The following is a 27,024-nucleotide window of genomic DNA, read 5'->3' as shown; positions in this document are numbered from 1 at the left end:
TCTGCATGCCGATGCTCTATCTGCTGAGCCAAACTGGTCAGGGCACAAAGAGGAATTTATGTATTCAATTCACACAAAAAAGATAGTTAAATATTTAAATGAAGATTCTATTGTATGAAACTAGGTAAGTAGTGAATATGTTTCCAAGGAAATGTGGTGGCTTTAACCTTGATTTCAGATCCCTTTAGATTCCAGTGACCTCTTTAGAGGATATTAAATGTCCCAAATTTTTCTAGGAAGAAAGCATATCAGTTACAAAGAACAATTGCATGAAGGTTTCTTTTGGAACTTGTGATCCCTCGGCAATTTAAACAGCAATTGGGTATTTTATAGTCACACTGAGCAACACCAGCCAGGCTACAGGTTTGTTTTTGTTTTTTAGGTTTCTTTTCTTTTTTTCTTTTTGTTTTTTTTAGATCCTAACCATATACACACACCTTAATTTGAATAGGTTTTCTTGCCTTCTGTTAAAATAGCTTAAAACTGTGTTTTGGTGGTAGAATCATTGTTTTGTGTATCCAAGACCAAATATGAAAAACAATAAAGCCTGCTCTGGTTGGAGTGGGATTGAGGCCAGGGCCCAAGCTGCCTCCTTTCATACTCCCTAACCCCTGACCTTCATTTCCTTTATCAGACCCTATGAGTCCTCAGAGAGCAGGTCACTTGACACTCCCACAGAAGGAGTTATTTCAACATCAATTCTGTTACTTGAAAAAAATCCCTCAAAACCCTGAATCCATAGTCTTCCAAGGGCATTTTCAAGGTTCTTTCCCCCTTTGGGTCTGCTTCTGTCTCTCTTTCTATCTCCATATAATAACCATATTATAGGCTTTCTGGTCTTTCTTATAATTCCCATAGTAATGATAGTTGCCATTTATTGAAGATGTGCTATTTGGCAGGAACTGTGCTTGGCATTTTACATGAATTGATTAATTTAATCCTCAAGATTGTCTAGTGACATAGGTGTAAACCCCCCCATTTTATAGGTAAAGAATAATATTCCTAGAGGCAATTTGTCCAAGGTCACATAGCTGCTAATGTTGGAGCTAGAAGTTGAACCATATCTATCTGATTTCACAGGAGGAACTCTTAACCACCAAACTTCCCAAACTCTGTGAAGCTCTTTGACCCTTTCAGCGACAGTTCTAAGTACAGAGCAAAGTACTGAGTAGGGCAGAGAGGATCACAGTGTTCATTCAAACAAGCTGGTTGTTGAGGGTTGTGATACGGGGTGTAATTTATGGATGACCCTAGATTCCAGATTCAACATCCATTTTCTCCATTCTTCTAGCAACTTTTGAAGGTAAATATAATCATCCCAACGCTATAGGTGAAGAATTTCAGGCTCAGAGAGGTTGTCCTTCACTCACTTAATGCCTTACAGGTAATAAAGGATGAGTTCCCTGCCTGCCATTTATACCATTTTTGGATCACAGCTATTCCCAGAGCTAAACGGCAGGCCCAAGAATTCCTATGTCCTAAAAAGTACAAAAACAATAACAACAAATAGAAAGGAGAGCACATTTTCCTGGACTGGCCCAGGTTCTACTCCAAACCAGTACACTTGCCTCCATTCTCAATCACATTGGATTACTAGATTCCCTGATCCTGTCCACCCACTGGCCCTGCCTAGCTTGAACATTCCTATGTCTATTTCCCCATTAGACTCATTTTTGATCCCTCTGTTCTCTTTTTTCTCTCCCTGAGTACGTGGCATCTTCCTTTTTTTGGATTCCCCATGCCCTTTATTCCTTCCCATTTTTCTCTCCAACCTTTTTAGAGCCACACAAATCTGGTTCCTTTTCCCTTCTCCTATGAGAAGCAGTTTTAGTGCAAATGGTTGTTCTGGAATCTTTCTGCCTAAGATTGAATCCTGGTTGTACTCTACTGGCTAGTTGTCTGACCTTGGGAAAACCTCTAATGCTGAGTCTCAGTTTCCTCATTTGTAAATGAGCAAAGCAACAGAATCTGTGTTCCAGGTTTTTGAGAAGTTTAAATGCGTTAACATATGCAGATATTTTAGAATGTCATCCAGCACTAATGAGTGTTCCATACAGGCTAGTTTTAATATTCTCTTTCTTGAAATAATATCTTTCTATTTCCATCTTTCTTTTGTTCAGCTTTAGCTAAATTTTTTTAAAAGTAAAAAGAGATTTTCTATAAAATAGGTATATTTATTCATTAGAATCTTACATGCATTTTTTTATTGTCTACATTTATTAAGTGCCTATTATGAACAAGGCACTGTGCTAGGTACCAGATATGTAAAAATGAATATAACATGCTTTTCTCTCAGAAATGTATTATCTTGTAAATTGTTAATAATGATTGGCCACATTTTTATGGAATGGAAGAATTCATATATTTGTATGAGCCAATATATATGTTTATTGGTTTTATCACCTACTTTCCCCCTGAGTCTGTCTACTTCTCTCCACCTATTCTGCTACTACTCTGATCCAACCACCACCTCCTCTCACCTTGATGAGTGTCTTTCACCTGATGCTTCCCAAATCCCCTCAGAGCTCTCAGGCCTGTTTTCCATTCAACAGCCATGTCAATCTTTTTGAAAAGCAAATCCAATTCTGCGAGCCTCTGGCTTAGAACCTTTCAACACTATTGCTTTCAAAAGAAAGAATCAAATACTCAACACAGTCCTGCATAATCTGCCTCTGCTGTCCTCTTTCACCATCTTATGCAGGGTGTTTCTCCCACTTTCCCTGGTTTGCTGACAGTCCCGCTATAGCACCATCCTCTCTCCTTCACAGGTGACTTAACATACCTTTCTCTCCTGCTCCTTAAAACTCAGTCCTCTGCTCTGATAAGTTAATGCCTATTCACTCTTCAGATGAACAAAGTCTTGCTTTCTTGGAATGCCTTTTTAAAAAATTTTATTTTATTGTTTAAAGAATTACAAATAGTGGTACATATCTCTTTCTTTCTTTTTTTTTTTTTTTTTTTTTTTTTTGACTTCTTGACTCTCCATGTTGGTCAGAGTTTTTTGTCTGTTTTGGTCTGGCCTTATTTAATACATTGTAAGAGTTTACTTGAGTTTTTAAATCCTAAGAATCTAACTCCAAATTCTTTTATTTTTCTAGATGAACCTTAGCTGCTATAATTCACTAGTGTGATTTTTCTTGGTAAACCAGAGGTACACTAGGGAAAGGGCCACATCTATTTTATTCATCATTCTGTCTCTAATGTCCAGGGCAATGTATCACTCATCAGAAGCATTCAGTAAACATTAGGTGAATGAAGACTGAGTGGATGTTTGTTCTGTCATTATTTAATGTTTGTAATAGGTCAGAAACTCTTTAACAATTACCCTTAGCAGTGGAAACATGAATATGAGGAAATTGAGAGGGAAACTAGAATAATTATCTTGAACCAAAGTGCAGTTTGGACACCTTTGCCTTTTATAGACTGTCATTGACTCTACTAGGAATCCTATTTGGACTCAGAATTTATAAAGCACATTGAAGATGCACATATTTTCTATGCTCAGCTTTTCTATTTTAAAGTAGCTATTATTTTGACTCTGAGAATTCAAGACATGGTCACTATTTCAACTTTCTGCAGCCTTGATTCCCTGAAATTATTTTTTTTTCACATTTCATCTTTTCAGCCTTAGTAAATCCATTTATAAGCTTAGCAGTTATAATTTAATAATTTATTAGGTTGATAATATTCAGACTACCATGGTTCTCTAAACAAAGAGACCATTCATTAAGTTGTTTATCTTGAAAGCCCCAACAAGCAATAAGTGCTTCTAATTGAATTAAACTTCAAACCATTATTAGAGGATTCAAACCTTATTGAACACAAAGAGAGCAATTTCTACAGATATTGATCTTTCCCCTTCCCATAAGTGGGTGAAAGCAGAATTTCCATGTTTTAAAATGTGTGGAATAAAAAGAGAACATTTAGAAATTATCTGTTTGTAACTATTGAATTTGATGAAAAGTTTTAATTAGGAAGCACAGTAAACTAATTTCATAGAACATCAGCTGGAAAGAGCCTGAACAATAATTTATCTAACCATCTTTGTTAACAAGCAGGGGAATCAATGTTCAGAAAAGTGATGTGGCTTTGATGTGGTCAATAAAGCATCAGCTGCAGAGTCAGGGAAAGGAAAGAAAGATGCCTCATTATTCATGATTAAATCCAAGGATTGGCTTAAATAGGGGTTATATTCAAACAAATGTGAAGATAAACTACTAGTAGACTGGAAGTCCAGACTATGGAAGTAAGCTAGTAGGTATTTTCAATCTGTCCTGGTTTATATTTCCCTTCTGTTTGTCTCTGAAGAATACACATTTACAGCTATATAACATTCTGAAGTGCCATATCAAGTGGAAGGGTTTTCCAATAAGGATATATGTTCATCTTGTAATACTTGAATAGTGAAGAATAGGATTTAAACCCTTTGTTTCCATGTATTTGATCTGGTTGTTACTAAAGACAAGTAAAGATCTAAGTGACCTTTTTGGTTGTCAAAATGTATTTAGCAAAGGATTTATTTAACCTCTGTATTAACAAGTGAGTGCTTTATGTCACTAGGTGACAAATAATATAAAGTTACAGGATGAGACACTCAAAAGATGAATGTATTTAGTTAGGGAATGAGAATTGTTATGGGGATGGGGACATAGATGAAACAGGGGAAGGAGGCATAATGTAGAATCAACTGTAAATATTTTTAGCTCCTTTGATAAGTTTGAGATGTTGTATTCCCATGATAGATTATGAGGTCAAGAGAATTTTCTGAGAGTCAGGGATTGATATCTTTGTTTGTGTCCATTACATTTCTTTCTCTGGGCCCAAACTGAGGTATGAGAATGGAGAGAGAGATAAAGTATCTGTAGAGAACCTCCTCTGAATCTGTAGACTCTACTTGCAGGATATAGAAATAATCTTTTCAGTCATATTCTATGGTGTTGCATGTTAGACAGAGGTTGGAGAGGAAACAAAATCAGTAAGGAGAAGGCTAAAACAAAGGATACATTGAATGAGGGGATATCCAGGGAGATTTTTAGTTGCAGGAAGAGGCAATAGTTATTAGTGGAATATATGTGTGTGACAGAGAGCTGTGAAGAAAGACATGGTCAAGCAATAAACATTCTAGAGTCATAAAAATCTAGTTAAGTTTCCTTCCTAATATTCTGATAAAAATTAGAGTATGCCAACCAGATTAATTAAATCAGATTTAATGTAATCTATTTGTAGAAATCTGACATACGGTAATACAGATTATCACTAAAGATGAACTGATTGATGATGGATAGATGAATGGATGAGCAGACAGGTGAATAGATGGAGTGATGGAGGAATGGATGGATGAATAGATGAAGGGGCTGCAGGAAAAAGTTAGAATTGGAAAATCATAATATACTTGATTCCCTGAAATTATTTTTTGCAATACTAGTAATTATATAGAATTACTAGTATTGCAAGATTGTTTGTTATTTGTAAAATGAACAATAATTGCTTATAGTTTTAAAGCTTTCTTTTATACATCATTCAACTGTGATACACACATAACAGCAATTAATAACAGTAACAAGTTAGAAATGGAAGTGAAGTTTTATACAAGGGAAAGCCCTGAGATTCCATGAAATATTTTTAATTCCTTCTTGTCCATTTGATCATAATAATCTTATTGAGTTAGATTCCTTGGGCTATTTAAGCCATCTGCATCATGAGTTCTATAGTGAGTTAAAAGAATTAAGGAATTTACTAGCTGTTCAGCTAGCCTCAGCTTTAGTAGTTATGACAACTTTTAAGACAGTGAACTGCTTTCTCATCTGAATGCTGACTGAGCTCCAACTCCCCACGTCTGTGAAATGAGGAAGCTGGATAACATGATCTTTGAGGATCTTCCAACTCTTAATTTCTGTTTCTCAATGATCCTATTAAAACCACACAAAATGCATCAAATTAACTAGATTGTGTGGTTACTTCTTAAAGAATCCATAAAAAAATGCATAAAGATGTAATATTAAGGACAAAGCTTTCAAGTAGTGGAATTTATGCTTCTAAACTACCTGAGATTAGGGGTTATGTTTTTTATCTAAATAACTTAATAACTGGAGGGGTATTCTGATAATGTCTTATCCACCCAAACTGTTTATTTTTTTTTCTCTATCAGTGAGAACACTGAAGCTCATAAAGATGAATAATACTACAAGGTCACACAACTTGAGTTAGAGTTGGCACTAGAATTCTGATCATCTCTTCCCAGTTCAGTCTTGCACGGTACTTTCCATTCCAAGGCTCATTTTAAATGCTCCCTGAGGATGCTGATGCAATTTCTAACCAAGACCCACAGCTAGACTTTATGAATCTTGCCTGGGCATTTAAGATGCAGTTATTTGTACCAAGGAAACATTTCAACATGCCACAGCTGCTCATTCATATGCATAAACTTATGTAGACATCAATTTAAAGAAAGAAATATAGCATGCATTTTAAGTAAGCTTTTTAGATGTTATATGTGTTTTCATTTCTAAGAAACTTCAGCTTTTGAAGGCACCCATATTCTTCAGAGAGTAAACCAGATATTCATTTCAAGCTCTCGCCATATCTTTGACCTTATAGAAAAATGCACCATAGGCTCCAATTCTGATTTAAGCTTGGTGACTGAATTCAGAGTGGTTACTCTGAATAAGATCCACGTCATGCTGAAAGAATACCTACTTTTCTTTCTGAATTAGTTTCATACTTTAAAAGAAGTGAAAAGGATTATTTAAATGAACTTGTGACCTCAAATATAGTAAACTACTCAAAGAAATTTTATAATGATGCCTCAGTGATTTTCAGTCCATGGAGATATCCATTAGAATGGGGTTCAATCTGACCCCTTCCCAACACAATGCTTCTTTATTCACATGCAGGAGAGACCAGGATGAAAGAGAATGAAACCTTATGAATAGGTTCATTGCCTCATTAACTGAGTAATTTGAACAAGGTTTATAAATTTCCTTGAAAATCTGTATTTAGAGGATAGGGGGAGACAAAGTAGAGGTGGATGACACATTAACTTCTTAGACCCCTTGCAGCCCAACATATCCCTAATGAAACCACTGAGGCATGACTAGTCATTGAGTAATACAAGCCAGAAATCAAACCTGGTGACGAAGTCTCTTATAACTTTGCCCAGTATGCCAGGTAGAATCCAATTCAGTAGTGACAAGTGATAATTCTTACAGGGTCTCTGAATATTCTAGAGCAGTGTTCAAACTTTAATGTATGCACAAATAACACGTAGATCTTGATAAAAATGTAGATTCTGACTTAGTGGGCCTGAATGGGGGGGGCTTGGGATTGTACAGTTTTAACAAGTTTTAGGTGGATGTTTATGCTGCGAGTTCATGGACCACTTTTGCTTGGTAGACCAATACTCTAGAATAATTAACTTCCTCCTCCAAAGCTTACTCCCTCACTTCTTTAAAGTCTCTGCTGAAATAGCATCTTATTCGCAAGGCCTTCCCTGCCCAACATATATTTCTCTGTCACTATAATCTTTACCCTTATTCATATTTATTTATACTACTTATCACTATCTGTCAAATGTTATATTTATTTATATCGAGACACTGCTTACCATTTCCCTGGGCATAATAAAGTGTTCAGACTATTGAATAAATCAATGTATATATGAACCACATGGCCATTCTCTCACAACACCATAAACCATGCTACACTTAAAAGTCTCCAGGTAATGATAAACTCTGTCTTTTGGACTTTTCTTTTAGGAACGTAAGTAGTATTCTGTTAAAGAATGAGATGTGGAGGAAAACAAGTCCCTCCAATGTCTACTCAAGTACCTGCTGGCTGATGGGGACCTCCATCAACTTCCTCTTTTTTACTTGCAAGCACTTCTGAAGCCCTTAAAGTATTCCCAACAATTACCTGAGTAGACAAATTAAAGGCAAGTGGATATTGGTGATTTTCATAGGAATAGCTTAGCCATTAATTGTCTTCATTTTGTGCTTTATACAACAATTTATATTATTCACTTGGCTCTTAATGAATATCTGGTGGTTTATGATTTCAACTCCAATTAATAGTCTCACACTAAATATAGATATTATTATATTAGTGAGAAGGCAATAAGTGATAATAAAGATTTGCCCCATTCTGACACAGAGGAATGCTGTGACAAATGTATAATTAGGTTGTAATCAATACCTTTTTTATTTATCAATGCTGTTAAAAGTAGATTTTAGAACTTTAAAAACTGTTAGAGCCTTAATCATCTATTCTATGTGCTATGTTATAGAGCAACTGCTATAAATTTTCTGAATTTTGTAACAAAACCCAAAAAGGCACCATCTACAAATTGCATCAACACCAACTGACCATCCCTTGGATTAACATTTCTGTATCTAATTTAAAAACTCTAGGCCATTCATTCAGTATTTACTCATCAATTATTTCTTTTTTTATTTCATTTTATTTTTTAAATGTAATTTAATTGATTTTTTACAGAGAGGAAGGGAGAGAGATAGAGAGCTAGAAACGTCGATGAGAGAGAAACATTGACCAGCTGCCTCTTGCACACCCCCTACCGGGGATGTGCCCGCAACCAATGTACATGTCCTAGACCGGAATCGAACTCGGGACCTTTCAGTTCGCAGACCGACGCTCTACCTACTCATCAATTATTTTTTAAGTACTTATTATCAATATTGGCCAACACACTGAAGATATAATATTGCACTTCTACAACAAATGGAGAACCATTTGAAAACGCTTTAATTAAACACAGTCAAGTTCATATTGAGCAAATTAACATGGGAGATAAAATGAGGGATAGATGGGTCCTTGCCCTCTAGAAGCTTACTTGAGTAGAGAAATGTGCAAATCCTGGCACCTGAATACAGGTTTAGGGAGCTCATAGGAATAATCAATTAATGTTTTAGCAGAATAAAGAATTTATTAGTGGAATTGACATCCGAGGATCCTCAAAATGACTAGGAATCCTACTGGTAGAAAGGGAGAAAAGAGAATTCCAGGTAGAAGAATCCACATGAGCAAAGGCTGGTGGTTTATGATTTCAATTATCATAATCTGGTTGATAAAAATGTAGATTCTGACTTAGTGGGCCTGAATGGGGGCTTGGGATTGTACAGTTTTAACAAGTTTTAGGTGGATGTTTATGCTGCGAGTTCATGGACCACTTTTGCTTGGTAGACCAATACTCTAGAATAATTAACTTCCTCCTCCAAAGCTTACTCCCTCACTTCTTTAAAGTCTCTGCTGAAATAGCATCTTATTCGCAAGGCCTTCCCTGCCCAACGTATATTTCTCTGTCACTATAATCTTTACCCTTATTCATATTTATTTACCCAGATTAATTTACCCAAGTAAAAAAGAGGAAGTTGATGGAGGTCCCCCTCAGCCAGCAGGTACTTGAGTAGACATTGGAGGGACTTGTTTTCCTCCACATCTCATTCTTTAACAGAATACTACTTAAACCTACATAACTACCAGACTCATATCAATTTTATCAAACCTACATAACTACAAAACTACATAAACTACCAGAAACATGAAAATTCATAATCAAGTGTTAGGTACAGGGAGCAGTCTTAAGCAGCAGTGGTAGAAGATGATAAAAAAGGATGATATCGGCTCTGGCGGGTGTGGCTGAGTTGACTGAGTGTCATCCCATGCACCCAGAGGTCATCAGTTCAATTCCCCATCTGGGCACATGCCTGGGTTGTGGGCTCCATCCCCAATAGGAGGCTCGCAGGAGGTAGCTGATCGATGCTTCTCTTTCTCTCTCCTTCTCCCTTCTTCTCTAAAATTAATAAAAACTTATATATTTAAAAAGGATGATGTTAGTGGATATGGGTAAAACTTGCCGAGAAAAACATAAATACCTCATGATATTTATAAATTATTTATAATTATTTAAAAAATATGCCAAGTGCTATGAAAAAACACAATTGGAAATGGTTTTATATTTTTGTGACGCCCACTTGTTTAGCTCTTATTTTTTGCTTTGAAGCAAAAATAAAAAATGCAAGTAGTAAACTGAATCTCTTCAATCTTTAATTACCTTCAAGTGGAAATTCAAATACTGAAAAATAGCAAAATTTTATTCCCTAGTTCAGCAACTCTTTAAGAAATACCAATTATAGCACAATACTGAAGGCCGATTTATCAGAGAAAATATAGGTTTCTCTCTGCATGCATGGAGCTCACAGTCTTGTGGAGTTTAACAAGATATTCTTTCTCCCTCCTCTCCTGAACAGAAATCCTATCCATTCTTCAAGGTCTCGGTCTATTCCCTTATTTCCATAAAGTACTATTTGTACTGTTCTAGCTCCTGCAGGTTTATCCATTCTCTGATGTTTCGTGCTTTGTAGAAGTGGTACCATTATCATACAATTTTGGTCTTATGTCATCAGGAACCAGTCTCCATTAAATGTGCCTAAGCTCTTTCTCCTCAATAAGATAAAAAAAATTCTTCATGACAAAGATTTGGGATGGGGTCAAGGGCCACATTTTCTGAATATTTGGTAATACTGAGCAAGGCAGCTAGAATATTCCTAGTAAAAGCATTTGAAAGTAACTGTGAAACATATTTACAGGAAGGGTGGTTCTTGACCATTCCAAAAGAGATGTCAATAAAATGCGTCTTAGCGTGTACACCTCACAATACTGGTGCAAACAAAGAGGATGTGGTGAGAATTTCTTAATGGAATCTCATGATGTACTCTTCTTTCCCCTTGATATTTATTTCAAAATATATTTTTATTGATTTTAGAGAGGAAGGGAGATGGAGAGAGAGAAGGAACATCAACGATGAGGTAGAATCATTGATTGGCTGCCTTCTGCATGTCCCCCCACTGGGAATCGAGCCTGCAACCTAGGCATGTGCCCTGGAATCAAATCCAGGACCTTTCAGTTTGCAGGCCTAGGCTCTATCCACTGAGCCAAACCAGCTAGGCTCCACTTGTTATTTTAAAAGAAAATTGTTCATTATTTCCTAAAGCTGTTGTATATTTAAATGTCCCTACAGGGCCTAGACAACAATGCAATCAGTCTTCTATTTCAAATAATAGAATAGGCTTAGTTGAACATTAAATTTGTAAAAAAGAAAAAGAAAATACTTGCTTGATGTTGCATAACTACATTTCTAACCAACTTAAAGCTGCAACAAATGACAATACAGTTAAAATGTTAAAATGGGGAAGTCATTCTGTGAATCTGACCTATACTTTGGCATTTTGAAATAAGCTTCTTGTTTGTTATTTGCAGGATTCATTAAAAGTGCTTTAAAAATTGATTTGCTTTGAACAGGCATCTTGATAAAGTACAACACAGTATCTAAATTAAGTATATTGCTTAAAGGAACCTAAGTTGAAGTTTAAGATGATTTATGTTGATAGAACTAGGACAAGTTGGTTGTCCTTTATTGTAGCCTTTAAGGCTTGAAATCATTCTGTTCAAGGTTATTTGAGCTTCACTATCAAGAGCTTCTAATTGGTATAACTATAGTTCTGACCATCTTATCAATCTACAGAATTGTTGATGAGAAAACAGCCCAGGGTGTTTAGGCCAGGTGCCAGGCTATGAGACTGAAAGGAAACAGCTATCAAGAAAGTGAAAGAATCCCATGAAAAAGTTATTACACTATATAAAGTAGAATTTGTTCATCATATTGTGCTAACCCAGATTTCTTCGTTTTCTGTTTTACAATGGGTACATTTGGAACCATTTATTCCTATTAGAAGACATTCCTTTTTAAGAAGTAGAAAGGCTTTTCAAAACTGTCTAGGAAGAACATGTTCCCTTGGTGTTATCATCATTAGTATTGTTTCCCCCAGAAGAATATATTCTATATATATATATATATATATATATATATATATATATATATATATATATATGTATAAATTTTATCTTTATTTCACTGATCTATTCCTTCTTCCCCAGCCTCTCTAGCCATATCTGGGCTAGAGCAATATGAGAAAGCATTTAATAATAATAATTTTATATAGGTATATAGATAAATAGATATATTTTTATAACTATTGCACAGTCTAATTCCAAAGCCAGACAAAGTGAAAACAATATACCAAAACACACTGGGCAGAATGTTTACTCTATTCTCAGGTAAGTAGTGGTTGGCTACCATTAATGGTAAAATCTAAGATGCCACAGGCAAGACAGAAACAGCAGTCTTCCAAACAACAAGACAAACTGACTTTATGAAAGAATCATTTGAGAGGCCAAAGAAGCTCCATATATCCACAGGCACAAAGGCTCTGCCTTGGTGGCATCTTGTGTTTTCATGTTTGGCTGTTTAATATTCCTGTTTGCTAGCCATGTAGAGCAAAAGCAATTAACCATATTTCTCAAGGACAGACACCTATGCCTCTGTTATTTTGTACAGAGTCTAGCCCACGATGGTGCACTTAACTATGTTTCATGAACAAGGGAACATTCTACCCACAAGTCTGCTAAGAAATCAACTTCAATAGAAAACATCCTGGTTGTCTCATTGTTTCTCATTCTGATCACAGAAACAGAAGTTGAAACAAACCAAAGAGTAGGGTACAGCTAATCCAATCTAGGATATCTCTTCGAGGCCCAGGAAGCTAATAGGATTTATGACATCTCACCACGTCTCACAGTTGATAGTGATGCATTCCAAACACGTGATAGTGTAGTAGAAAAGGCAAAAGTAAAAATGAAAGCAAAAAATAAATCCACATCAAGGGCATCCACAGCCATGTTAGTGTCAAAGAATTAATGCTACAAGGAGAGAATATGATCTACTGATCATCTGTTTCTGTAGTTGAAATCTCTCCTCCTTGCTTCCTAAATCTCAATTGTTTTTATAGTGTCCATTGCTGACCAAAAAGTATGTATCAGATAAGAAAATAAATGAAATAAAGCTGATGCTGGCTGTTACTTATTTGAATTCGTATTTCAAACAGACCTTTCTAGCTGTCTGAAGTTTTCCTTGGAAGATAAAGGATAAGACAGCCTCCTGTCCTAGGCATATAAAGCACCGATTTCCCTGTTGGCAGTGACTAGTTAACACAGGCAATCAGAAACGCGGGTCCACATTCACATATCAGAACATTACACGTTTGGGTGCTCACTGACCTTCAGGTTGGTATTGTGCTATGATCGTCACTGTCTGTCCAGCCCCCTTCAGTGCAGCAGCAGCCTGTTCGTGGGATGCTCCACGGAGGTCAATGCCATTCACCTGAAAGACAGGATGACACAGGATGTTGGTGTTTCATAAGGCGTATTATTCTGATTGACAGAAGGACAAAGTTTCCCAGAATGGAGAGTCTGTTTAAGATTATGCCACCTGCCTAAAAACCCCTCATGTCCTACCCAGGCATTTGTGTATTATGCTCCTGAGAATTTTTAGGTAGCAGACACATGAAATTTCATCTTGTGGTGTTTGTGCTATGGCCTGACCACGTTGAAACTCTTTTGTAGGCCCACTGCCACTAGGCTCTCAGTGTGTTCAGTTCCTATGCCTCTGTGAGTTTCCTAGATTTCTGGGGTGGATAGAAGCCTTCAAAATTAGAGGGAAAACAGGGTAATAAAGAGAGACACATGTAAGGTGCACTGACGGATTAATACATTCAGATAGGGTTCTGGGGACACTATATACAATGGAACTGACTGGCTGCCCGCCAAAACTCCCTCTTTGGTCAGAAGCCTGGTCCCGTCATCCTGAGCTCAGTTAGATAGGCCTGAGCTTTGTTCCAAAATAAATTTGACCGTCCCATTTCCATGTACAATTCCATTGTGGCTTCTGACAAAATGAAATACAGAATGCCTGCAGTTTATGTTGCTGCTGCTAACTCCCATTTTGGGGCCCGTGCCAGAAGAGAAACAGAGCATCTCCAAACCAGCACAGAACTGCCGAGAGGGAGAATTCATTCTGAAGTCAAATTTAATGAGAAGCAAAAGCTAAAATCTTTCTCCAATCAATTTGGTCTAAATCAACACAATGTAATTACTGAGTGCTTGTCAATGACAGGGCTCCCTGTCTGCCCCAGGAGAGGCACTGTGGGTGAAGAACAAAAGTGAACAAGACAAGTCTGAGGAAGCCTTTCTGCTTCAACAGAGCACACAGTAAGTCCAGTTCTCTAACCTGGCACATAGTAAGTCCAGTTCTCTAACCTACACAGAGAGTGATTTTTGCAGATGATACCAGAATTCTGCTTTCTTTTATTTATAGGGAAAATGGCCACCTCCCATGAAAAAGAATAAAATAACTGATCAGCTTATCTACCCATAAAATATAGAATCCTATTTGGCCTCACATGAATCCTCTTTGACCATGATACTGGATTGGTGGGAGTTGCTACTCTGTTTCCTTATCAGGCCTGGAACATCTGTCATTCTCAATTCCGCATCTTGGACATCTCATAGTAACCTTGTTAAAGTCTCCTTATTCACTTTTATTTATTAAAAATATTTTTATTGATTGAAGAGAGGAAGGGAGATGGAATGAGAGATAGAAACATCAATGATGGGAGAGAAAGTTTGGCTGCCTCCTGTGTGCTCCACACTAGGGATCGATCCCACGGGCCTGGGCACCTGCCCTGACTGGGAATCAAACCATGACCTCCTGGTTCATAAGGTCGATGCTCAAATACTGAGGCATGTCAGCTGGGCACTCCTTATTCACTTTTAAAACTTTCATGGTCTCTTCCCTGGCTTTCTATTATGGTAACTCCTTACTAAAAGCACTGTTTACACAGTAAATTGGGAACCCAGCTGAGCTAGGGGTGGGTGGCCCGCCTGTGCCACTCAATAGCTCAGTGACAGCTCTATCGCCAAACTGAGCCTCAATTCTCTCCTAACTCTCTGAGCTAGAATTCTTTGATTCTAACAGTGCCTTTGAATTATAAAATTTCAGATTAACTCCTTGGTAGCTGATCGTCATTTCAGAAATTGTCCAGGCATTGATGGGTCAGAAGTATGACTCAGCTGGAAGAGATAGGAAAAGTAATTTCATCTAGGCTTTTGTTTACCGGAAACTGAATACACAAGTCAAGGATCACATAATCTCATGTCCAGCAATTTCTCTCATCATCCACCTCCTGATTCATAGGTCGATGATCAATCAAGAAGTCACACTGGCTGTTTGCTCTTTTAACATTTTATCTGTATATTAAAAATATTAGTGGTCTATTTCGTATAAATATTCTTACTAGTTTGGTGTTTGTATTTTGTGTTATTGCATTTAACTATTTTAGCTTCTCACTTGTATGTTATTTCTTGTCATATAGAAGTTTAAAATGTTTAGTCACATTTACCACTTTTTTTCCCTTTTAGCTATTAAGTTTTGTGTTATATCTTCCCCTCTGTAATATATTTACTAGTAATGAAGTAAAATCTAATAGAAATTAACCAATATGGAATATAGTATACAGGTTAGTTCAGTTTCAGTACTGAAAGAAACTTAGAAACTTGTTCACCCAGCACTTACACAGTAGAGAAAGTACCCATTACAGAAAGGGACTTGCCTTAAGGCATATCAGAGTCAATGTAGCCAAGGCTTCTTTCTCAGCCCAGGATTCTTTCCACTGTAGCAGATGTTCCCTATGATGGGTGTGTGTTTATTTTCCACTGGACTGGTAGAAATCTTGTTCATCTTAGGCCTGTTCCCACATTTGTAGAGCTTTGGATGCTGCCATCATCCTGTACCATACCACAACTGCCCGGGGCCCTGTTGATTTCCCTCCAGGGTTTAGCATACATGTTCTCTTTCAGTCCTTTAAACTTTTCAAGGTCACTTTGCTTCTTATGTCTCTCCTCGTGAGTTGAGTTTTTATCAGCAACCTTTGCTCAAATAACATTTTCAGAAGCATTTGAAAACAGTTTACATCACTGACATGACATTTCAAAATACCAAGGGTGACACAGACTCATATATTTATTATTTCTGTTTTTCTACTTCAATTTGAATTTTCTCTTCTTGAAGCATAAACTGAGAGAATAAATGCCATTAAATACTGTTGAGATTAATAATGACAGTCATTGTTAACATTCACTGATGATCAGGCATGTTGATATCTAGAGGGATATTTATTCATTATCTCATTTAATCTTCAGAAGCCTAGGATTACTTTTCTGATTTTATAAATAAGAAAACTGAGCTCAGTGAGAGTCACTAGCTTTCTTCAAGGTTAAATAGTTGGAAGAAGTTAATAATTTAAAATAGTCTAACTAAGATTCTTGAACTCTTACTACCATTTCTTATTGTTCTTCCTTCAATAGACTGTCTAATTCTGAGGGTCTACACCTGCAAGATTCTAATTCTGAAGTTTGCCTTTCAAGGTCCCTGAGACTGACAGCCCACAATTCGGTATGTCATGCTGGTCAGCTCAGAAATGGGCTCAAGCAACCTGGTTTAGACATTATGGCCCAGCTTATAATGATGAGAGCATGTAGGGTTGAAACAAAGGCTTTGGGAGGCTAGAAAAATTCCATCGATTGCCATCTTATTATGTATATAACTGGATCATCGAAAACATTAAATCCTATTTATTATGACATCCTTTTCACACCAAGTTAGTAATGGATAGGAAGGTTAGGACTTCTAGTTAATTCAAATAGATATAGTTTTTTTTTTTTTTTTTTTTTTTTAGGTGAGCATTATGTTTGTTACTTAAGCCAGTTTGTTACTTGGCCTGGGGCTCCAAGTTCCCTGAATAAATTACTATATATGTTCTTTAGAAATGTATTTATTAGTATTATAGAAAGAATAATATAAAAATGAGAGAATTTCAGAAATGGGGAGAGATTTTGTAATCCTTTGCAGCCATTAATATATACCTTTAAAGGGATATGAACACATTATTCATATGCCCTATCCCTCACCTCCACCATGTTGAACTTTTATATTTCTCTGATTCAGGCATTTCTATCCTTGCAAAGGCTGTTTTCCTTATCTAGAACATAATTTTTCACCCTTTCATCACCTGGAAAACTTCTCCTAGTCCGTAATGATTCAGACTAAAAAGACTCGTGGAATGTGCTTATTTGTGAACTCCTAAAACGTAGGAGCTTGTCTCATTAGATCTTGTTTCCCTAGCAAAGTGCCTGGGATATAGTAGGTGAAGAGGTGAGTGAATAGGCAAATGAATGAGTGTTAGTCACACTACATTATCCCAGGACAATGGTCATCTAAGTTTTTTGACCCTGGTCCATGCTGATAAAAAACTCAATATCTTTCAGGGAAATCTATTCCTCTTGGGGTCAGCTCCAAAAAATAAAAAAAGTTATTTGTGTTGAAACTAAATCATCTTCCTGGTATTTTTCACCTATTGCATCTAGTCCTACCCTCTGAGAGTTCACAGAATTTTCTTTTTTTATGATTTTTTTTCATGTGATCCTCTTTCTAATATTCTAAAAATTAAATTTATTGGGGTGATATTGCCTACTAAGATTATATAGGGTCAAGTGTTTCTCATATTTGAAGAGAGTTTTCTCTTTTTCAGGTTAAACAACCTTACTTCCTTCCCCATCCCTTTATATCACTTTCATCAAGTGACAATTTGCATCTGCTTGCATGCCTCCTGTGACAGGGAACTCTCTTCTTTATAGTCTGTCCATCCCATTTTGGGATGGCCTTTATGAGTGTTATCTTTAGCATCTTTATATTATTTAATCCATCATAAAACTCAGGAGAGATCATAGGAGGTCAATTATGGCAACTTGGGCAGTCACTGTAATTATTTTCCTTTAATATACTTCTTGTATAGTATCTAGAAGTAAACAAAGTGCTAAAACAAACTCTGCTTCTTTAAAATATCCATTCAGTAATTTCCTCTTCCAATTTAAGAAAAGGAGTGAGCCAGAATGACACATATCCATTGTTGAGCCATTGACCACCCAGTAGAGGACAATGACAGGTAAACACACAATTAAAGCACCCAGTGATAAGTACTATGACACAAAAAGGTCAGAATCCTCTGGGACCCAGAGGAGGGACCCCTTCAGAAGTATAAAGAGGTCTGGGAAGGCTTTCTGGAAGAAGTGACATCAGAAACAAGATCTGAACGAGTTATCCAGGAAGGAAGGGCTGTGGAGAAAGAGATGGGCAGAGGAGTAGCAATATTTGAGGAAGAGAGGGAAGCAGATAGGATGGTGTGGAAGTGAGTGAGGGTCTGGCATATCTGAAGAAAAGAAAGTAGTTGTTACTGAAGGGAAGAGAAGGAAGAAAACAGTGGGAAAGAAGTGAGTGATAAAGTAGGAGAAATGAAGGTAATGATGGTGGTGGTGGAAGTGGTGATGATGATGGTGATAGTTGACAGGCACAGTTTTAGCATTTTCTATATACCTAATCCCTTAACACTTATACCATCTCTATGATGTAAGAACACATAACAATGCCTATTTTCTCAAGGTGTCCACTGGGGCATGGACAGATTAGAGAACTTGCCCAAGGTTCCACTGCTAATAATGATAGAGCCAGGAATTAAACCCAGGCACTACTGTTTAAGAGCCTGCAACCCTAATCATGACACATTACCATCTCCCAAGGATTTGGGGGTATAGGCATGATAAGCGACTTTAGTGAATTTGGAATTTATTATGACTGCAATGGGGAACCATTCCTCAGCTTAAAATTGAGAAATGCTATTTTATCATTACTCCTCTATTTCAGGAGTGCTTGCAGCTAAAGGAAATACAGGGAATATGCAGGAACTGTGTGCTATTGTCAGGCATTTTCAGAGCCTCCCAAGGTGAATTGGTCCCTTCGGAGATGCTTCTCAGAAGGCAACTACTGCTTATGGTTGCTGAACTTTTGCATCCCAGCTCAGGTCATCTGTCTGCTATGGAAACAATGTCTTGAGAAGAACATTGGGTTTAGACTTGGTAAAGATAAGACTCAAAAATTGGTCACACTACTTACTAACTCTATGACCTTGGGTACTTGGGTAAGTTACTTAACTCTTTTGACTTTCAGTTTCCTCATCTTGCAACAAAAGTACTAACCCTACTTTTTCTGAGTTGTTCTTTAGATAATCCTATCTAATAAAGAGGTAATATGCAAATTGACCATCACTCCAACACACAAGATGGCTGCTCCCATGTGGGCATGATGGCCGCCACAGATAGCTGGCAGGGGAGGGCAGTTGGAAGGGACCAGGCCTGCAGGGGAGGGCAGTTGGGGGGACCAGGCTGGTAAGGGAGGGCAGTTTGGGACGATCAAATCTGCAGGGGAGGACAGTTAGGGCAGACAAAGCTGGCAGAAGAGGGCAGATAGGGGTGACCAGGCTGGCAGGGGAGGGTAGTTAGGGGCAATCAGGCAGGCAGGCAGGCGAGCAGTTGGGAGCCAGCAGTCCTGGATTGTGAGAGGATCCCAGATTGGAGAGGGTACAGGGTGGGCTGAGGGACACCCCGCTTCCATGCATGAATTTTGTGCACCGGGCCTCTAGTTGGATATAATGCACATAAAGTACTTAACACTTGGCACATTAAGTAGGTACTCAGTTAATGGTTGTTATTTGTATTATAGCATATCCATTATCTATAAAACACAGACTTTAAATGGCTTTTATTTATTTATTTATTTATTTATTTATTTATTTTAATATATTTTATTGATTTTGTACAGAGAGGAAGGGAGAGAGATAGAGAGTTAGAAACATTGATGAGAGAGTCATCGATCAGCTGCCTCTTGCACACCCCCTACCGGGGATGCGCCCGCAACTAAGGTACATGCCCTTGACCGGAATCGAACCCGGGTCCCTTCAGTCCCCAAGCCGACACTCTATCCATTGAGCCAAACTGGTCCCGGCTAAATGGCTTTTATTAACAGTGATAAAATTAAGAAGTAGATTAGGTAGAAGACTGTCTTGGAATAGCTAAGAGTAGCTAATAACTACAATTTTAACTGAATTATTAATTGTGAAAAAAATACAAAGGGGTGACCCAGTGGGAAGGGCTAGATAATTGGCACTAGATTTCAATTAGAATAAGTCAGATACAGAACACACAAGGGACCATTTCAAACAAATTACTTCACTGTTGGGGGTCTGGTTGGTACATGGCCAGGGAGCAGCAGGGAAGAAACTGGGGCAGAATCTGAACACTTTGTCCTTTATTCAGAGAGACTAGAGACAGTAAGATATATTACCAGTGAATTAAATAAATGTAGAAGGCTTCATCTTTTCTCAAGAGGAAAATAAACTATTTTCATTTTCCTGAAGTGATGCGATGCAGTGAGGTGGAAATCGGTTCAGTTGCTAAGTCAGCCACTAACTGACTCAGGCCAGTGGCTAAACTGCTGTAGAAAATGGAAGGTGCTCGGCCCCACCATCTCTAGGGTCCCCAGTGATTCAGAATTCAGTGCTTTCCATGAGTTAAAAATAACATCTCAAAAATGTTTTACAGTGAGAAAGCTGTTTTCCCACCTCACATTTCTTACCCAACAAAGTGAGATATAAACAACAAATATAATAAAAGCATTCACATGTATGACCCGATCCTTATCACATATGTGTGAGGGAAGCAAGGAAACTATACATATCCCATTTAATCCTGAATGGTGAGTGGGCTGGGGCAGTTGGCATAGAGCATGGAGAGAGAGAAAAGAAAAATGGTTTGAGCAGAAGTAGACTTTGAATGTCAGGTTAAGAAATTTTGTAAACAAGTGGCCAAGAGAGCCCCAAACAGTTTGGCTCAGTGAATAGAACACCAGCCTGTGGATGGAAGAGTCCCGGGTTTGATTCAGATCAAGGGCACATATCTTGGTTGCAGGCTCCTCCCTGGCCCAGGCCTGGATGGGGCTCATGCAGGAAGCAACCAATTGATGTGTTTCTCTCACATTGATGTTTCTGTCTTTCCCTCACTCTTCCATTCTCTAAAAATCAGTGGGAAAATATCCTCTAGTGAGGATTTAAAAAAAAAAATCTATACTAATAAAAGAGAAAGATGCAAATTGACCATACCTTCGCAACACCCACCAGCCAATCAAGAGTATGCAAATTAACCCAACAAAGATGGCAGGTTAATTTGCGTACGCAGGCACCAAGTGGCCAGGGGTGGGACACTTGTGTTGTCATCATGGTGATGAATAAGGAGTTACACACCACACCAATGGTGTGGGAAGGTGAAAAGGTGGCTCCAGCTAGAGCAAAGGTGGTACTGGCAGCCAGGGGAAGGAAGGCCCATTCTTGCATGAATCTTCATGCATTGGGTCTCTAGTAATAATAATAACTAGCCAGGAGGGCTTTACAGAGGCATTGAACACAAGTTGATTTATGTTGCAGGTGAGGTAACTATGGCAACTGAAAAATGTTGGGGTTGAAGAACTAAGTGATCAAAAATTTGATAATCAAATGGGAAATGATTGCAAAATTACAAATGGTAGGTGATGAAGACCTGAATTAGAAAAATGAGAATTGAATTGAGAGTGGGAAATGGGCACAGACTTGAGAAAGGACACATAGGGAAGTTCTACACAGCTATTCTCCTCAACTACCTCTGGGATCCAAATAGAGCTTAAATAACAATGATAGTGTTGAATGGATTGGAAATGGGAGATGGGAAAGGTGATTAGAGGGGAGATATTACCATTAATCAAGATGGGGACACAGGGCAAAAAGCAGGTTTGGACAAGAGATAATTCATTTTAAGACACATTGAGTTTGTTATGACTACTGGACATCTTGCAGGTAGTTGGAAAATATATATCTGGAAATTAGAAAAATAATATTAATAATCATTTTAGCCTTGCTGTTTCTAAGGTGAGTGCCCTGATCTGACTAGACCCAGATGTAAAAGAGTTTTTTTTTTGTTTGTTTTTTTTTTTAAATATGTTTGTATTGATTTTAGAGAGAGAAAGTGAGAGGGAGAGAGAAATAGAACTGTCGATGAGAGAGGAATATCAATCACTTGCCTCCTGCATGCTCCCTCCTGGGGACTGAACCGACAACCTGGGCATGTGCCCTGACCAGGAATGGAACCAATGACCTCCTGGTATGCAGGATGATGCTCAACCGAGACACACCTGGTTGGCAGAAGAGTTTTGTTGTACAAAAAGAGGGTAATAAGCACGCCCATTTCACATAATTGCTGTAAGTCTAGTTTAGTTATTGCATGTAGAACACAATAAAGCCTGGATATAGTAGGACATATAATTATTAGCTATTATTGAATCCTCCCCTGACACACACAATGGATGATATGGGCTAGTATAAAATTATTCAATAAAAAAACCAACAGACCCAGGAGCAGTGCCAGGGTTATGGACATTGCGAGAGGAGGCCTGGTACCCTAGAGAGCAATCTTAGGAGTCAGGAGCCTGGAGTTACTGTCCCATCCATTTCACTTTGGGCAGTCCCTTTACCTCTCTGGGCCTCAGTTTCTTACTCTAGAAAGAGAGCCTCATGCTAAATCTCTACGTTCTCTTCCTGTGCTTAATAAACCAATATATTCTATGTGTGAAGTGTATTTTGTTGAGAACATGAGAAAAACAAACAGTTCATTCAGCATTTCAGCACTAAACTTTTGAAATACCCTCTAGCGCGTCTCAGAGTGAACGAACTATAAATTGAATTTCAAGTGGAAATTTCTAATTAAGTTCCCTTCTCCTGCTGGAGGCTGTTACACTCGGTGGAGAGTGATAACATTTCTGACAGTAGCTGCATGAGAGCTAAAGGCCAGAATCCTGGAGCAGAAGCAAAATGAAAAATGATATTGGATATTTGCATGTCTTAGCAGTTGAAATTAACTCCCTTTTAAATATGGCTTACTGATGCAAAAATGGGCATATATTAAAAAATGTCTTTAAAAATGTGTTGGTTTACTAGGGTGTTTAAAGAGGATTGATCATTTTAGAGTCTTTCATTGAAAATGGTAAGATATAATTTGTCTATCTGAACCCACTTACTACCGGCCAAAACACAGTAAACAACTTTAGGATTCATGCATTTTTATTGATCAGGTAACTATCTTTATAAGAATACTAGAGGCCTGGTGCATGAAATTTGTACACTGGCAGAGGGTTCCTCAGCCTGATCTGCACCCTCTAGCCTAAGCAGGCAGGTGGACATCCATCTCGCAGTCTGGACCCCTTGCTCCTTACCACCTACCTGCTCGCTGCTCCTTACAGCTCAGCTCACTGCTCCTTAGCGCTGCCATGAAGGCAGGAGAGGCTCCTGCCACCACCATTGCACTCGCCAGCCATGAGCCCAGCTTCTCACTGAGCGGTGCTCCTCCTGTGGGAGTGCACTGACCATCAAGGGGCAGCTCCTGCATTGAGCGTTTGCCCCCAGGTGGTCAGTGTGCATCATAATGATCGGTTGTTCTGCTATAACAGTCACTTAGGCTTTTATTATATAGATATAAATAAGAACTAGTTGAAACCTTCCTTATATGTTACACAAACATAAGATGATGCTAATATCTCCAGCCAATATCTGGTTCTTCTCTTAACTCTAGATTTGTAAATCTACCAGCTTATTTGAACTCTTCAGTAGGATGTCTAAGATTTTCCAAACTCATCAGGCTGAACAGCAAACTCTAATTTCTCTTCTAAACCTGTTTCTGGGGAATTTTTTGATTTTCAACGAAGAGTAATACAGACATCAACCACTCAAACCAGAACTCATGTGCCAACCTTGATTTTCTTCCTCTTCTCCCCTCTGCCTCCCATCTCCCCATGTAACCCATCAGCATGCCTGTTTACTCCAGCTCCAAACCAGATTTCAGGTCCATCCACTTTTCTCCAACTCCACCATTGCTCCCAAGTACAATACAAGAGCTTCTTTATTGGGCTCTCTGCTCGCACTCTGGCTCCCCACTCTCTTCTATCCATTTTTGACCCACCAGCCAGAATGATATTTTCAAAATATGTATCAGGTCATGTCTATGTCTTGTTAATTTTTCCCCCATTGGCTTCTTGTACTTTGAATAAAGTCCAAACACCTCCCCTTAACCTCAACTCATCCTTCTGAGTGTATTTCATTCCACTGCCTACCTTTTTCACTTGTTGGTAGTTATAGGGTCTTCATTCTGCTTTGCCTAAATCCAGCTTCCTCTAGCCTTGAGCACTTATGGCAGTTGTCTTTCTGAAGATAGTGTTCTCCCCTGTATCTTCTCACATTCAATCCCTTATGCTCATAAAATCTCAGATTAAAGACCAATTCCTCAGAGAGCTCTGTTTTCCAGCCTATCTTTAACTTACTGCTTTAATTTCTTATGGAACTTAGGCCTATTTGATATTTTGCTTGTTTATTATCTCACCCATCCCAAGAAATACTTCCTGTGAGTTGGGACTTTGTCTCTTTTACTTCTAAACCTCTCATATTTCGAACACTACCTAGATACTTAATATTTCTTGAGATAATACATTCTTGAACTATTAGATCACCTAATGTTATTTAAATCATTATCATTTATTGCATGTTTATTTAGGGCAAGGTACTGATCAGAGGCTTTTCCAGAAGGGATTTGCCATATATAGAGAGAATGGTTGATTATCTGGACTCATGGATCAGAATCTTTGAGGGTAGGCTCAAGAATCTTTAGTCAGAAGATGGCATCCCTCGTGGAGAAGGAGCTCTTTGTTCTCAGATGTACTCTGGATGGCCCTTCATTCACGATATATTTGATTTTTAAGTCTCAGGTCATGCTGTGGCTTTGCTGTTAACAAACTCTCTGTCCCTTTGGGGCTTTTTTTTTTTTTCCCAATTAGGGTTTGGCAGAATGACTTGGGAACTTCCTTTGGGATATACATTAAAAGGGAATATGTAAACATGACAACAGTGACACATACATCCCATGACAGAACCAGTCTCTTGTTCCTGGGTGCTTTGCACATGGGTCTCTGTTGATACAAATGTCTCTTTTGGTATCATGATGGAGAAATCCTTGAAGCCCTCATTCCATATCATGGTGCCCTTGAAAACATTTTTGCTAAGAATTCACTCACCTCTGTATCACTTGAGTTCTAAAACTGCTCAGGCAAAGGGTCAAACTCTAGGGTTGGGGGGTGAGGAAAATCTTGCCCTCTAAGATCTGCTTCTCACCTCAACCTCTAAGTCCTTTATCCTGGCATGAGATGTGTTTATGTTTCAGGCTGACAGACTCCTGTAGCTTAGGGTCACATTTAAAGCTGAGGTCTTTCCTTGATGGATGGTGGTAATGAGAGCCACCTTCTGAGTTTGCTCAGCATGCTATCCCTTTTGAAATCAGTAGACTGACTGCAAATGCTCAGCTATTCAAAAACAAACAAACAAACAAACAAAACAAAAAAAACACCCACATTCAGTTTTCTTGTGGTTTTTGAAATAGAACTACCACTAAATGTAATCAACTGTTAAAAACAGTATCAACAGGGAACTGATTCAATGAATTATTAAAAAGCCACACAATAGAATACTATGCAACCATCAAAAGCAATGGCAAACATGTCTAATATTCTGATACTGAAAAATGTCCAGGCTATATTTGATCAATTAGAGAAAAGCAAGTTGCAAACTGTATGTATAGATAACCCTGCTTGTTTAAGTAAAGGACATATGATCTGATGAAGTATGGTTTACACAATCAAAGGCTAAATGCTAGTGGCAGTTTCAAAGGGCCACAGTGTTGAGGCCATAGTGGGAGAGAGCCGTAAAAAAGAGAGAAGGGATTGCATTTTATTTTACAGCCTTTTGTAGTATCTGAATAATTTTAAAGTAACATGTATTGTCACAACCACTTTAGAAGTCATATAAAAAGTTTTAACTATTGAGTTTAAGGTTTGTGTTACTTTGTTTTACTTGTTTGTTTATTTATTTATAACTGGAGGCCTGATGCATGAAATTCGTGCAAGGGGCTGGGCCCTCACATCCCGGCTGCCTCTCAGCCCTGCCCACTGGTTGTTCTGGAAGGTCCTTCCAGAAGGTTGTCCACCCGCTGGTCTAATGAGCATATTATCTCTTTGTTATATAGGATTCTTTATTGTTGAAAGTATTACAGATGTCCGCCTTGATAGTTTGTGTTTTTCCCCCCCATGAGTGTCCTCTATCCTGTACTCTCCCTTCTCAGAAGGTTTGTGTTACTTTGGCAGTAGAAAAACAAAAAGGGCTGCCAACGCAAACTAAAAATAGAGTAGTGCTTATAGGAAAATGAAGTGAATTTGAACAATCAAATTTTCAAGCACCACATAGATTCAGTCAGGAGTCAAGCACCCCTGGGCGTCTTCTTTGTGGCACCCTGTGTGCTAAGTTTGGGGGACGCATTGGTGAAGAAAGTGATGGCTCTGCCCTCAGTGACCTCAGATCTAACAGAGTTCTCAACTGGACACAGGAATGTGGGGGAGGTGTAGGTATTTTTCGTTCCTAAAGTGTCAAGTTTTGGGATCAGTATTGGTATTAATTGTGTAAGCCATTGTATGTTAAATGTCCTGCAATCTGTGACATGGTTACACACAATGAAAAACTGTTCTAGCAAAAATGTAATAGCATCTGCAATACAAAATATTGGATCATGGATCAATACTGTTTTCCACATAAGTATCCTAATTCCAAATTGAGCCTTCATGAGATGCTAGTATAGATGGAAAAGAGTCTTTTTATTCTTTTCTGCACAGTTGACCTTGTTTGCAAGCATTAAAATCAATGTTAAAGAAAGAAAAAGCCTGTCTCTAGAGACATACCTGTCAAGTGGCCCGTTCCTAAAACATCTGAAAGGCTTAAGTAAGAAAAAGGTACAGAAATAATTTGAGCTCATTTGAACTAATTAAAACAATACTATAGAACAGTATTAAATAGAATATCTCCTTTCCCCCCCTATTCTTTCAGGTAACCACTGATCATAAATTGAATATAATATCCTCACCTATATTCTTGATGTCTAGATTAGCACCTGGTATATTTAAGTGAGTGAATATATACAGGTACAAAAGCACATATATTTGCCTCTATATATAGTTATTGTTTTAAAAAAAAATAGATCATATGACACATTGTTGTGTAATTCACTTTCTTTTTCCATTTAAAATACTCTTTAATGAATAAATGTCACCAAAAA

At 38.0% G+C, this 27,024-nt stretch overlaps 1 protein-coding gene across 18 annotated transcripts in view; it reads right to left on the bottom strand.

Moving 5' to 3' along the window:
• The window catches only part of LOC311628225 (disks large homolog 2), a gene marked incomplete at its 3' end in the record, with an annotated part of 1,110,130 nt that overhangs the window by 273,301 nt on the left and 809,805 nt on the right, over positions 1-27,024 (bottom strand). For all 18 annotated transcript variants that reach the window (XM_084895257.1, XM_084895256.1, XM_084895260.1 and 15 more), the window contains one exon: positions 13,129-13,231. In XM_084895257.1, coding sequence (XP_084751383.1) covers positions 13,129-13,231 — 103 coding nt within the window. The remainder of the gene's footprint in view (positions 1-13,128; positions 13,232-27,024) is intronic.

The sequence above is a fragment of the Pipistrellus hanaki genome (genome assembly GCF_964339955.1).
Source record: "Pipistrellus hanaki genome assembly, chromosome: 9".
Lineage (NCBI taxonomy): Eukaryota > Metazoa > Chordata > Mammalia > Chiroptera > Vespertilionidae > Pipistrellus > Pipistrellus hanaki.
Note: the sequence above shows the minus strand (reverse complement) of the source record. Positions and strands in the feature narration are given on the sequence as shown.